The sequence below is a fragment of the Salvelinus alpinus genome, chromosome 2, assembly GCF_045679555.1.
Source record: "Salvelinus alpinus chromosome 2, SLU_Salpinus.1, whole genome shotgun sequence".
NCBI classification, from domain to species: Eukaryota; Metazoa; Chordata; class Actinopteri; order Salmoniformes; family Salmonidae; genus Salvelinus; species Salvelinus alpinus.
Window position 1 is genome coordinate 52,634,222 of NC_092087.1, and position 15,064 is coordinate 52,649,285.

Consider the following 15,064-nt stretch of genomic DNA (forward strand, 5'->3'; position numbering starts at 1 on the left):
GGGATTGCCATCGTTCAAACACTCCTTTCTTTCGAGAGCGAGGGAAGGAGGGGGAGATGGGGAGAAAGGGGGGAAGAAGGGGGAAAGGAGGGGGAGAAAGCTCTACTCTATTCCCGGAAGGATGACCTGAGGATTATATCCCATTAACACCTTCTGAGGAAGGGAGAGCTAGGAGAGAGAAAGAGAGAGCTAGGGGGGAGAAAGATAGAGAGATAGGGGGAGAGAGGAAGGGAGAGCTAGGGGGAGAGAAGAAGGGAGAGCTAAGAGGAGAGAAAAATAGAGAGCTAGGGGGAGAGAGAAAGAGAGAGCTAGGGGGAGAGAGAAAGCGAGCTAGGGGGAGAGAGAAAGAGGGGGAGAGAGACAGAGAGAGCTAGGAGGAGAGAGAAAGAGAGAAAGACAGAGCTAGGGGGAGAGAGAAAGCGAGCTAGGAGGAGAGAGAAAGAAAGAGAAAGAGAGCTAGGGGGAGAGAGAAATAGAGCTAGGGGGAGAGAGAAAGAGAGAGCTAGGGGGAGAGAGAAAGAGAGAGCTAGGGGGAGAGAGAAAGAGAGAGAAAGAGAGCTAGGAGGAGAGAGAAAGAAAGAGAAAGAGAGCTAGGGGGAAAGAGAAATAGAGCTAGGGGGAGAGAGAAAGTGAGCTAGGAGGAGAGAGAAAGAGAGAGAAAGAGAGCTAGGGGGAGAGAGAAAGCGAGCTAGGGGGAGAGAGAAAGAGAGAGCTAGGGGGAGAGAGAAAGAGGGAGCTAGGGGGAGAAAGAGAGAGAGCTAGGGGGAGAGAGAAAGAGAGAGCTAGGGGAGAGAGAAAGAGGGGGGGAGAGAAAGAGAGAGCTAGGGGGAGAGAGAAAGAGAGAGCTAGGGGGAGAAAGAGAGAGAGAGCTAGGGGGAGAGAGAAAGAGAGAAAGAGAGAGCTTGGGGGAGAGAGAAAGAGGGGGGGGGAAAGAGAGAGCTAGCGGGAGAGAGAGAGAGAGAGCTAGGGGGAGAGAGAAAGAGGGAGCTAGGGGGAGAGAGAAAGCGAGCTAGGAGGAGAGAGAAAGGGAGAGCTAGGAGAGAGAAAGGGAGAGCTAGGGGGAGAGAAAGAGAGAAAGCTAGGGGGAGAGAGGAAGGGAGAGCTAGGGGGAGAGAGGAAGAGATAGCTAGGGGGAGAGAGGAAGAGAGAGAGCTAGGGGGAGAGAGGAAGGGAGAGCTAGGGGGAGAGCGAAAGAGAGAGCTAGGAGGAGAGAGGAAGAGAGAGAGCTAGGGGGAGAGAGGAAGGGAGAGAGCTAGGGGGAGAGAGGAAGGGAGAGCTAGGGGGAGAGAGGAAGAGAGAGCTAGGGGGAGAGAGGAAGAGAGAGCTAGGGGGAGAGAGAAAGTGAGCTAGAGGGAGAGAGAAAGAGGGGGAGAGAGAAAGAGAGAGCTAGGGGGAAAGAGAAAGCGAGCTAGGAGGAGAGAGAAAGAGAGAGAAAGAGAGCTAGGGGGAGAGAGAAATAGAGCTAGGGGGAGAGAGAACGAGAGAGCTAGGGGGAGAGAGAACGAGAGAGCTAGGGGGAGAGCGAAAGAGAGAGCTAGGAGGAGAGAGATAGAGAGAGAAAGAGAGCTAGGGGGAGAGAGAAATAGAGCTAGGGGGAGAGAGAAAGCGAGCTAGGAGGAGAGAGAAAGAGAGAGAAAGAGAGCTAGGGGGAGAGAGAAAGAGAGAGCTAGGGGGAGAGAGAAAGAGAGAGCTAGGGGGAGAGAGAAAGAGAGAGCTAGGGGGAGAGAGAAAGAGAGAGCTAGGGGGAGAAAGAGAGAGAGAGCTAGGGGGAGAGAGAAAGAGAGAGCTAGGGGGAGAAAGAGAGAGAGAGCTAGGGGGAGAAAGAGAGAGAGAGCTAGGGGGAGAAAGAGAGAGAGAGCTAGGGGGAGAGAGAAAGAGAGAGCTAGGGGGAGAGAGAAAGAGAGAAAGAGAGCTAGGGGGAGAGAGGAAGGAGTAGGAGGTGGTGGAAGGATCGTTTTAAAGCTGTTTTTGTTCCGTTCCTTTATTCCTCTTTTTCAGAAATGTAAACTCAAATCACCCCCCCCCCCCTCCCCTCCCCCACCATCTGCAGCAGGTTGAGATCCAGCTGCTGTCCGTCAGAGAGACACACTGTGTGCCACTGCTAAAAGGCTCACACACGTCGCACCGAATGCGGATCGCTCGGCACGCTGGGTTTTAGAGACCGCCCACTGTTGAAGTCTGACTGCCGACCTTTTCTCATGCGATTCCACATGTAAAATGTGACCCGATTCAGGACACTATCCGTACGTCGCCAGTCACGACTTCACAGGAGAGCCGCTTGAACGTACACAATTCTCGGACGTGTGAACTTTCATGCGCCTTAATAACAAACTTTTAGGCCATCTGTAAATACAAATTAATCTCAGAGACGCCAAGTACTCTCGGGCCTTAAGACATGGCAGGCAGCAGTATGCTGATCTAAGGTCAGTTTGGAGTGCGGTGATAGAAGGCCTCTCTCTACCCCCACGCCTAAGTGACTAGGAATCAGCAGCGTGTTACATCTCAGACAAGGGTGTGGAATGTATGTGAGCCATTGCCGCTGTACGCTGATCTGAGGTCAGTTTGGAGTGTGGTTGCCTAATAGTGAAGGTTAGGATTGGGGTGAGACCAGTGGTTTGGGGTAATGTGACCACTGTTATGGCCTGGGTTTTACACACACACCCTTACAGACGGACCACCACAGCCGCCTCTCTCTCTGTGTGTGTGTGTGTGTGTGTGTGTGTGTGTGTGTGTGTGTGTGTGTGTGTGTGTGTGTGTGTGTGTGTGTGTGTGTGTGTGTGTGTGTGTGTGTGTGTGTGTGTGTGTGTGTGTGAGAGAGAGAGAACTGAGAGAGGCTCATTGTTGACTGTGGTTTGATTATGCTCAGGGGTCAGGTACAGTATGAGAACTGCTGGGGGCAGTGCCATGGAGACCAATGTTTGCCCAACACTCAGCAGAGACTTGGAGGGAGGGGGAGCGAGAGCGAGATCTTCCCCTACTATTCATACACTGCCAAAACGCTGGACATCGCTGATGATATAACACTTGAAACGACTACCATTTTGAAACGTGAGTGTGTGACCTTTAGTGTTCATTCCTAATCGTTTTTCGCCGATGCCGTTTTGTGTCTTCTCAATTTTGTTTGTTTATTTCGGTAACGTAAACACTGGTTTCCCAGTGTCAATAAAGCCCGTTGAACTGAATTGAGAGGGCAAATACAAAGAGAAGCGAGAGAGAATGAGAGATTTGGGGAAGAGAAAAAGAGAGATTTGTGGGGAAGAGAGAGAGAGACAGGAAGCAAGCAATCATGGGCATGACAGAGAGAGGTAGTGTAAGAAAAAAAGAGATGACAGAGCTTTGGCAATGTTAACATATGTTTCCCATGCCAATAAAGCCCTTAAATTGAGAGAGCGAGATGGGACAAACACCAAATTGAGACTCTACATGCAGAATTCTGCAAAAATATCCTCCGTGTATAACGTAGAACACCAAATAATGCATGCAGAGCAGAATTAGGCCGACACCCACTAATTATCAAAATCCAGAAATGAGCCGTTAAATTCTACAACCACCTAAAAGGAAGCGATTCCCAAACCTTCCATAACGAAGCCATCACCTACAGAGAGATGAACCTGGAGAAGAGTCCCCTAAGCAAGCTGGTCCTGGGGCTCTGTTCACAAACACAAACACACCCCACAGAGCCCCAGGACAGCAGCACAATTAGACACAACCAAATCATGAGAAAAGACAATTACTTGACACATTGGAAAGAATTAACAAAAAAACAGAGCAAACTAGAATGCTATTTGGCCCTAAACAGAGAGTACACAGTGGCAGAATACCTGACCACTGTGACTGACCCAAATTTAAGGAAAGCTTTGACTGTATAGACTCAGTGAGCAAAGCCTTGCTATTGAGAAAGGCCGCCGTAGGCAGACATGGCTCTCAAGAGAAGACAGGCTATGTGCACATAGCCCACAAAATGAGGTGGAAACTGAGCTTCACTTCCTAACCTCCTGCCCAATGTATGACCATATTAGAGACACATATTTCCCTCAGATTACACAGATCCACAAAGATTTCGAAAACAAACCCAATTTTGATAAACTCCCAGATCTACTGGGTGAAATACCACAGTGTGCCATCACAGCAGCAAGATTTGTGACCTGTTGCCACAAGAAAAGGGCAACCAGTGAAGAACAAACACCATTGTAAATACAACCCATATTTATGCTTATTTATTTTCCATTGTGTACTTTAACCATTTGTACATCGTTACAACACTGTATATAGACATAATATGACATTTGTAATGTCTTTATTCTTTTGAAACTTCTGTATGTGTAATGTTTACTGTTCATTTCTATTGTTTATTTCACTTTTGTATATTATCTACCTCACTTGCTTTGGCAATGTTAACACATACAGTGGGGAGAACAAGTATTTGATACACTGCCGATTTTGCAGGTTTTCCTACTTACAAAGCATGTAGAGGTCTGTAATTTTTATCATAGGTACACTTCAACTGTGAGAGACGGAATTTAAAACAAAAATCCAGAAAATCATATTGTATGATTTTTAAGTAATTAATTCGCATTTTATTGCATGACATAAGTATTTGATCACCTACCAACCAGTAAGAATTCCGGCTCTCACAGACCTGTTAGTTTTTCTTTAAGAAGCCCTCCTGTTCTCCACTCATTACCTGTATTAACTACACCTGTTTGAACTCGTTACCTGTATAAAATACACCTGTCCACCCACTCAATCAAACAGACTCCAACCTCTCCACAATGGCCAAGACCAGAGAGCTGTGTAAGGACATCAGGGATAAAATTGTAGACCTGCACAAGGCTGGGATGGGCTACAGGACAATAGGTAAGCAGCTTGGTGAGAAGGCAACAACTGTTGGCGCAATTATTAGAAAATGGAAGAAGTTCAAGATGACGGTCAATCACCCTCGGTCTGGGGCTCCATGCAAGATCTCACCTCGTGGGGCATCAATGATCATGAGGAAGGTGAGGGATCAGCCCAGAACTACACGGCAGGACCTGGTTAATGACCTGAAGAGAGCTGGGACCACAGTCTCAAAGAAAACCATTAGTAACACACTACGCCGTCATGGATTAAAATCCTGCAGCGCACGCAAGGTCCCCCTGCTCAAGCCAGCGCATGTCCAGGCCCGTCTGAAGTTTGCCAATGACCATCTGGATGATCCAGAGGAGGAATTGGAGAAGGTCATGTGGTCTGATGAGACAAAAATAGAGCTTTTTGGTCTAAACTCCACTCGCCGTGTTTGGAGGAAGAAGAAGGATTAGTACAACCCCAAGAACACCATCCTAACCGTGAAGCTTGGAGGTGGAAACATCATTCTTTGGGGATGCTTTTCTGCAAAGGGGACAGGATGACTGCACCGTATTGAGGGGAGGATGGATGGGGCCATGCATCGCGAGATCTTGGCCAACAACCTCCTTCCCTCAGTAAGAGCATTGAAGATAGGTCGTGGCTGGGTCTTCCAGCATGACAACGACCCGAAACACACAGCCAGGGCAACTAAGGAGTGGCTCCGTAAGAAGCATCTCAAGGTCCTGGAGTGGCCTAGCCAGTCTCCAGACCTGAACCCAATAGAAAATCTTTGGAGGGAGCTGAAAGTCCGTATTGCCCAGCGACAGCCCCGAAACCTGAAGGATCTGGAGAAGGTCTGTATGGAGGAGTGGGCCAAAATCCCTGCTGCAGTGTGTGCAAACCTGGTCAAGAACTACAGGAAACGTATGATCTCTGTAATTGCAAACAAAGGTTTCTGTACCAAATATTAAGTTCTGCTTTTCTGATGTATCAAATACTTATGTCATGCAATAAAATGCGAATTAATTACTTAAAAATCATACAATGTGATTTTCTGGATTTTTATTTTAAATTCCGTCTCTCACAGTTGAAGTGTACCTATGATAAAAATTACAGACCTCTACATGCTTTGTAAGTAGGAAAACCTGCAAAATCGGCAGTGTATCAAATACTTGTTCTCCCCACTGTATTTCCCATGCCAATAAAGCCCCTTGAATTTAATTGAGAGTGAGAGAGAGAGAGAGAGAGAGAACGAGAGAGAGAGAAATGACAAGATAATTGTGAGGGTCAGAGACCTAGCTAATCGTCTTGGAGGCACAGTGAGACAGTAGGTTCATTGAGGCCTAGGTGTGTGGGGGGGGGGGGGTTCAATAACAACATTCACACAGTTACCATGGCTGGCACAGACACATGTCAGAGTGTGTGTGTGTGTGTGTTTAGGAGGAAGGCGCTAGCTAGACGACCTCTGGTATTTGAGCGGCACACCCATCCCCCGCCTCTGCTCATCTGCTGTCTACCTCACTCTCCTCGACTCGCATCACCCCCCCCCTCCCTAAACCCCAAAGTCTATTAACATTTACATTACAATGACCACTTCATCCACGCAGTGGGTTGTGTGTGTATGCAACAAGATAGCACACTGACTTCATGTCCCGGCTTCCTTGGACAAACGTGTTACATTTTAGGCAGACAGAAACAACTCTACGGTTACATTTAGGCATTCATTCCGACTGGTTAAGGATTAACCTTACCAGTCGTAAACATTAGGCATTCATTCCGACTCGGCTTGCTAAATCGTTGTGGACGGATTGCGGAATGGTCTAAGCCGCGAGCTCCGGCGCCGAAGGGCAGTTCGCCGTAGAGCAGTTCGCCGTATAGCAGTTCGCCATAGAAGGTGATCCCTCTGGTGTGTGTGTGTGTGTGTGTGTGTGTGTGTGTGTGTGTGTGTGTGTGTGTGTGTGTGTGTGTTATACTGACGTATCCAAGTGTGACTGTATATCATGACACCTGAGAACATGCATCTAGATTTACTGTAAGGCTGCTGTGTGTGTGTGTGTGTGTGTGTGTGTGTGTGTGTGTGTGTGTGTGTGTGTGTGTGTGTGTGTGTGTGTGTGTGTGTGTGTGTGTGTGTGTGTGTGTGTGTGTGTGTTGAGTGAATCGCTCAGAGTACTGTACGTCCCTGGTGCCGGGACAACACTAGTTTCCTCTTTGTCAACGTCAGCTTTAACCTCATCCCTAGCTATCTAACAGAACAATGTAATACGCATTGTTATTGTTATCAGTCGAGATTCAATCACATAGCCTCTACTTCAAACAGGTTCAATGCAGCCAACAGCAAGCGCACAAAGTTTCCTCCAGGAACTTTCCCTGGCTTTGTACTGAGGCAACGTTACACAAACACCCTCTAATTCAGGCGGGTTTAGGACAGCCGGCAAGCAAACAAAGTTTCCTCAGGAACTTAAGACATTTGCTTTGTTTGTACTGAGGCGGTGTTTGGCGTCGAGCCTTCTAATGCTAATGAGGTTGGCTGGGCGGCCAAGTATCTGTGGGTTCAAACCCATTTGACGTACACGTGGTGCCCCCCGGAGAAAGGAGAGTAGTTGGTGAAAAGGCTGGCTGAAACCCACCCGACCAGAGCCAAAACAGGATAGAACAAGTGGCTGCGCTGTCTTTTGTGCGAGAGCGGGTTGGGGATTCGAACCCGCAACCTTGGGATAATGGGGATGATCTTGGCTGTGGAGCAGGGTCTTTGTTAGGAGCGTGTGTGTGTGTGTGTGCGTACTGTCAATGTGTGGCAGATGCTAAGGAGCCCTGGAGAGGGCTTTCGTGCGATTTGGCTGACTGTGAGTGCAGACAATGGCCAGCCCACACACACACACACACACACACACACACACACACACACACACACACACACACACACACACACTCACACACTCACACACTCACACACTCACACAAACGGGGAGGCGTACACATACGCACGCACCAGCGCACAGACAAACACGATATACAGACACAGAAGAGGAGGAGGGGGAACATATGATATTCCACCTCCCAAAAACGACACTAGTATTAGCATTAATTTCCAGTAAGATGCTTCACAATACCGAGGGGGGGAGGGGTAAAAATGGACCCATATTCACGAGGGAGGCCATGAATATTTATGCCATGCAATTAGCTAGCACCGAGAAGAGTGTGTGTGTGTGATACGCATGAGCAACTGCAAAGACTCTCGTCCGTGTACAAGGCAACAAGAATTGCAGTCGTACAGCCCAGTGACTTTGCTAAACAATGACAAGAAGATAAGGGGTAGCTACAGACTAATGAGTTTACTGAAAGTGGCTTATAAAGCAAATGGCAGAGACTTTGGTGCAAAAGTATTTTCTAGGAGTGGAAAGGGACGGAAAAGAGCGCCGGAGTTCACTGCTACGCAAGACAATACGAAGCAATGTTTGGAGGCACAATGCTCTGACAGACAGTATGAAAATACCTCTTTTACGAACAAGCGAAAGCTTTTCTGTTTTTCGGTTGTTCTTTTGATAATAATTGTCTGCTTTCTTCAAGTCGTAAATGACTAAAATGACCTAGATATGTCCTTTTCCCTAAAACGAGAGTTTATTTTGACGATATGAAGAGGACAGCAGTTGATATACCTTCATGGGCTTGTCGTCTGTCAATGGCTGGTAGACAACGAATGGTTCATGCATGGGTCCGCACACACACACGACACACACACACATACATACACACACACACACCTCCTGTCAAATTTCAGATAATGACAATAATAATTAAGGAGGTGGAGTCAAACGACCCATAAAACACCAGGCCTTTGTGCTCTGCGCCTTAAACGCGACTCAAGAGTGGTGTTCTTTTGTATGTGTGCCTCAGTGTGTGTGTTTGTCTACGTGTGTGCGTGTGTGCGAGTAGACTCGTCATGGGCCACGCTCTAGTGGATATGTCCAATGACACCTTAATGTGCTTGGCTTGTCTTAAGGCCCCCTGCGGGCTGAGAGCACAGGGGCTGCTGGGGGCCTGCCTGCCCGTCTGCCTTGCTACATCCTCTAACCGGCGGGGGAGAGGCGTGTGTGTTTATCGGTGTCCGTGTGTACTAGAGAAGGTGTGTGTAACCAGAGAAGGTGGAAGGAGTGTAGAGATATCTGTGTATGGTAAGGGGGGAGGTTATATGGTATATAACAAGGATTCATAGTGGGGTGGGATTAATGTGCTCCACGACTCAACCTAAACCCCTGAAACGAGCCCTCCGCTTTCACCCCCATCTCTTTCTGATACCACCACCAACCCCTTCTCCCTTCCATGCAAGATCCAATTCCAGAATATTCCATCTCGCTATCTCATACCAGGGCAGTAGAGGTGTAAGAGGAGAGAGAGAGAGAGAAAGAGCGAGAGAGAGAGAAAGAGGGAGAGAGAGGGAGCGCGAGAGTGAGTATGAGCATTAGAGAGAACGAGAGAAAGATGAGGAAAGGGGTTATAAAGGAAGGGCGAGATTATTTTTTACAAATATATGGGAATGGGATCAATGCAAGCCGGTTCAGAGGGGGGCACTCAATTTTGTGTCTTAGAATGGAGCGTGTGAGAGAGAGAAGGAGAAGGGGGACATTAAAACGAGGGGAGGGTGTGCAGCGGGGTAAGGGTAAGATGGTTGGCTAAGGGAATTACCTCTCTAGTCATTAATAATGAGGGATCTTTAACCAGGGGTCTACCCCACGGAGAGGTACCCCTGGCCCCTCCTTCAGCCCCCCTCGGCTTAACCCCACCCTGTTCTCTGTTAATGGGGATCACGGCCAGGCATGGGGGGGTGGGGCGTGTTAGTGAGATAGAGAGCAGGAGTATTTTAGTATGTGTGTGTGTTCCAAGTCTGTCATATACACTGAGTGGACAGAACATGAGGCACAGCTTCATAATATTGAGTTGCACACCCCTTTCGCCCTCGGAACAGCCTCCGTTCGTTGAGGCACGGACTCTACAAGGTGTCGAAAAGCTTTCCACAGGGATGCTGGCCCATGTTGACGCCAATGCTTCCCACAGTTGTGTCAAGTTGGCTACACACGGGAAACGGTTGAGTGTGAAAATCCCAGCAGCGTTGCAGTTCTTGACACAAACCGGGGAGCCTGGCACCTACAACCAGACCCCGTTCAAAAGGCACTTGAATCTTTTGTATTGCCGATTCACCCTCTGAATGGCACACACACACAGTCCATTCCTCAATTGTCTCAAGGCTTAAAAATCCTTCTTTAACTCGTCTCCTCCCCTCCATCTACACTGATTGAAGTGGATTTAACAAGTGACATCAATAAGGGATCATAGCTTTCACCTGGTCAGTCTGTCATGGAAAGAGCAGGTGTTCCTAATGCTTTGTCCAAGGCATAGTTGTTCACCCACCGCCTACGGAGAAACGGTCACACCGTATTCTCAAAATGGACACACAGATGCCTTTTCACTGTCCTCTTTCTCAATCCCTCTCCGTCCCCCTCCACCTCCACCTCTCCCACTCCCCCTCTCCCTTTCTCCCTCTACTAATGAGTGGTAAAGGGGGTGTCAGCTGCATCATTAGAAGCCAACACAGGCGACCCGCAGCCAGAACTTCAAAGCCGTACACGGCCGAGACAGTGGTGAGGTTGTTAATGAACAGGTCCCCACATGGAATACACCTGACCTTTGCCCATTCCCCTGGTGACTGTGTGTGCCTTGGTCGGCAGGGGGGGGAACGGGGACTGAGGGGGAGGGGAATTGCGGGGACTCAAGCCAGACAGACAGATGTAATTGCAGGTTACGGGAGGGTTGTGTGTGTCTAAGGTAATGAGGCATCATTAGCCCCCCCCGCTGACACCTGCCGCCTTTCTTCAGACCTGCTGTCTGAGGGAGTGTGTGTGATGTGTCCCTACACGTGTGTGTGTGTGTGTGTGTGTGTGTGTGTGTGTGTGTGTGTGTGTGTGTGTGTGTGTGTGTGTGTGTGTGTGTGTGTGTGTGTGTGTGTGTGTGTGTGTGTGTGTGTGTGTGTTGATGAGCGTGCCGATGTGTGCTCGTGCATGCGGGGCATATTTGTGTGTTTGCATGCATACCCGTGTTCACGCATGTGTGTGTGTGTGTGTGTGTGTGTGCCGTGTTCATGTCTGTGTGTGTATATATATCTTACCTGTTTGTCGGAGAGTGTGTAGATGTGCTGCATGTCCGGGGAGAAGAGCAGGTCTCGGAGGATGGGGCTGGAGCCGTCACTCACCACCACGTTCTCATAGAGCAGAGCTGGACCCGTGGGACTCACCGAATTCACCAGGATCTAGACAGAGAGACCGAGACAACAGGTGAGATGACTGCATTCCGTTGCCTGGCAAAATAAGTGAAAAGGCGCCAGCGACCAACAGACCTCAGGTAAAAATGCAAGGCCTGGTGGAGGGTAAAGACAAGTGGCTCCAACTATCGGCCAAAATTGGGAAAACGGCGCTGCCGAACGAAGCTTGTCGCGACTGTTCCGTAGCCAAACGGCGGTGAAGAGGTTTTGTCGTTCCCAAACAAAATAAATCTACTCATCGGTTTAATGGTACAACGCCGATCCCGTTGCTCGAGTCCAATGTTGTTGTTACTCATGGACCAATCATATCGCTCTTAAATCCTCGCTACGTTGTGACACTGCAACGCTACCGAAGGCTTTTCAGCTATTCTTGTGGTCCCGCAATTATTCATAGTTCACAAAGTAGATAACCGTCGCCAAATTACTTCTTAATGCAGGAAATACAAAGAGTGGCACTTCTCTATCAGCCTGAATGTTACACACTAAAAATGAAGGTGACGGATCTAGACATAATGTCTGTTTCTGTGTGTCTGTTTCTGTGTGTTTCTGTGTGTCTGTTTCTGTGTGTCTGTTTCTGTCTATCTGTGCACAGACACAGACGGAAAAACATGTGCGTGCTTCCGTCTGTCTGCGTGCTTGTTTTTCCGTATCGGTCTGTCTGTGTGTAGGTATGTTTCCATCTGTGTGGGTGTGTGTGTGTGTTTCCTTCTGTCTGTGTGTGTGTATGTGTGTAGGTGTGTTTCCATCTGTCTGTGTGTAGGTGTGTTTCCATCTGTCTGTGTGTAGGTGTGTTTCCATCTGTCTGTGTGTGTGTATGTGTGTGTGTGTAGGTGTGTTTCCGTCCGTCTGTCTGTGTGTGTGTGTAGGTGTGTTTCCGTCCGTCCGTGTGTGTGTGTGTAGGTGTGTTCCCGTCCGTCCGTCCGTCCGTCCGCCCGTCCGTCCGTGTGTGTGTGTGTGTGTGTTTGTCTGTCTGTGTGTGTGTGTTTCCATCTGTTTGTGTGTGTGTAGGTGTGTTTCCGTCTGTCTGTGTGTGTGTAGGTGTGTTTCCGTCTGTCTGTGTGTGTGTAGGTGTGTTTCCGTCTGTCTGTGTGTGTGTAGGTGTGTTTCCGTCTGTCTGTGTGTGTGTAGGTGTGTTTCCGTCTGTCTGTGTGTGTGTGTAGGTGTGTTTCCGTCTGTGTGTGTGTAGGTGTGTTTCCGTCTGTCTGTGTGTGTGTAGGTGTGTTTCCGTCTGTCTGTGTGTGTGTAGGTATGTTTCCGTCTGTCTGTGTGTGTGTAGGTGTGTTTCCGTCTGTCTGTGTGTGTGTAGGTGTGTTTCCGTCTGTGTGTGTAGGTGCGTTTCCGTCTGTGTGTGTGTGTGTAGGTGTGTTTCCGTCTGTCTGTGTGTGTGTAGGTGCGTTTCCGTCTGTGTGTGTGTGTGTGTTTGTAGGTGCGTTTCCGTCTGTGTGTGTGTGTGTGTGTAGGTGCGTTTCCGTCTGTGTGTGTGTGTGTGTGTAGGTGCGTTTCCGTCTGTGTGTGTGTGTGTGTGTGTAGGTGCGTTTCCGTCTGTGTGTGTGTGTGTGTGTGTGTGTGTGTGTGTGTGTAGGTGCGTTTCCGTCTGTGTGTGTGTGTGTGTAGGTGCGTTTCCGTCTGTGTGTGTGTGTGTGTGTGTGTAGGTGCGTTTCCGTCTGTGTGTGTGTGTGTGTGTAGCTGTGTCTCCGTCTGTCTGTCTGTGTGTGTGCGTGCCTGTCAGCGCCTGTCTGTGAGTGTGCACATTAAGACTGCTCTGCAATCTCATCTGGGAGACGGGAGGCAGCAGCCACATTTTCAGCAAAACTATGAGAGAGAGCGAGGCTGGCAGCTCACAAGGCCTTGATAAAGCAATGGGCACCCAAAGAAATATGAACGTTATTAAGGGGATAATGGAACAATGAACAAAGGATACATTTCATTTAGTTTGCTGTCGCATCTCATCTCGTACACAAATGAACGTGCGCACACCCACACACCAACCTGGTCCTAGGTGTAAGAAAGGTGTGCGCACACAGGAGACAACAAACACAGCACATCGACACAAACCGTAGCATACACACACACTTTTGTTGTTTACTTTTTTTATTACACACACACACACACACACACACACACACACACACACACACACACACACACACACACACACACACACACACACACACACACACACACACACACACACACACACACACACACACACACACACACACGGAGTGAATGAAGACAGAGTGCTGCGAGGAGCAGTGGGGAAATTGTTTGTTTTTTCTCGCTATCTGCTCACAGCGTGAAGGTCGGAGACGGGTCATCTTTCTCTCCCTCTCTCATTCTATCATTCTCTCCACCCCACTCTCTCTCTGACTCAGACACACACACATTTTCAGCATCTGCCTCGTCCATCTCTCCCTCGGGTCTCAGTGACACCACTCCAATATACTGGCTAATTATAAAGCTAGAGCTAACCACAGGCACCTCTCTCTACCCAGAGAGATTGGAGATTCACAACGAGACCAAATACAGAGGCCACAGTGTGTGTGTGTGTGTGTGTGTGTGTGTGTGTGTGTGTGTGTGTGTGTGTGTGTGTGTGTGTGTGTGTGTGTGTGTGTGTGTGTGTGTGTGTGTGTGTGTGTGTGTGTGTGTGGTGTGCATATCTGTGTCTCCAAATCTTGGAATGGAATATGGACCAGGGCGAAGACCATCAAAACACAACTTCATTTACATTTCCCCAACTGGCAACTGCTCTGGAGCAAGCCAGCCAGCCAGCCAGCCAGCCAGCCAGCCAATCAGCCAGACAGACAGCGCCAGCCTGTCAGACAGCCAGACAGCTCCAGCCTGTCAGACAGCCAGACAGCGCCAGCCTGTCAGACAGCCAGACAGCGCCAGCCTGTCAGACAGCCAGCCTGTACTTCCTACCGTTGATATTACACTCAGTACTGCACAGACATTACACCCTCACCCACTACTACTAGGTGGGAAGGTTCAGGTGACTGGGGTTGGGCATCTCCGGTCGTGGAGGGCCTCCACAGAGTGTGCAACGCCGGGCTGGAACACAAGTCCGGAGGTCTTAGAAACATCTGTACAAGGAAAGTCGCTGTACAACGTTGACTCCTGAGAAGTGAACTCGAGTTGAGCGCAGCGCAGTTTACCAGACCCGGATCAAACATCGCCAACTTCAAATATTCCCCCGTTTGTGCGGAGTACAATTATGCACATCGTGTCCTCAATAGATTCATGAATCGATGAGTAGCACGGTCGTTTCAGGATCCGGATATTGTCAACAAGAGTGCGTTTGTGTGAGAGAGGAAAAGAGAGATCGTCTCCGCCAGCTGTTGCCCGAGTACGCCCCGTCACACTGAATCCCTGCTCTTCAAAATCAATCCACTCAACGACAGCAAAACGAGTGAAGGAAGGAGGGATAGAACGAGAGGGAGGGAGTGAGCGAGGGAGGGAAAAGGGGGAGTTTGAAACATAAGCAATGTTTGGCTAATTGAATCAAACCAAGCTATTCTCCGGATGAGACACAGAGGGAATCTAATCATAGCCGTGGTGAGGGGAGAGACACGTTTAGCGCGGCTGATGGGTTTTAACCAGGGCAGGGCGGCGATCGATACAACGGCCATCATGCAACGAGGAGACAGTCGATAACTATCGCTATGGTTTTTCCATTGTGTCTTTTCCTTTCTAGTAGTGTCTGTTGGTTTCAGTAAAATAGTTAAATAAAGGTAAACATACATACATATATATACATATATATATATATATATATATATATATAGGCAAAGCTAAAGATCACAACGCAATGGGCAGGGCGACAATGGTTTTGATTGAAATCATTTATGGTGACTGGGTGGTAGAGCGAGGGAGGGAGGGGTAGAGCGAGGGAGGGAGGGAGGGGTAGAGCGAGAGAGAGAGAGGCGT

General features: G+C 48.8%; 1 protein-coding gene across 2 annotated transcripts in view; it reads right to left on the minus strand.

Annotated features, from left to right (window-relative positions):
- LOC139564650 (plexin-A1-like) overlaps nt 1–15,064 on the minus strand; it is a 244,953-nt gene that overhangs the window by 122,306 nt on the left and 107,583 nt on the right. For both annotated transcript variants that reach the window (XM_071384372.1, XM_071384366.1), the window contains exon 4: nt 10,985–11,125. In XM_071384372.1, the coding sequence (XP_071240473.1) occupies nt 10,985–11,125 (141 nt within the window). The remainder of the gene's footprint in view (nt 1–10,984; nt 11,126–15,064) is intronic.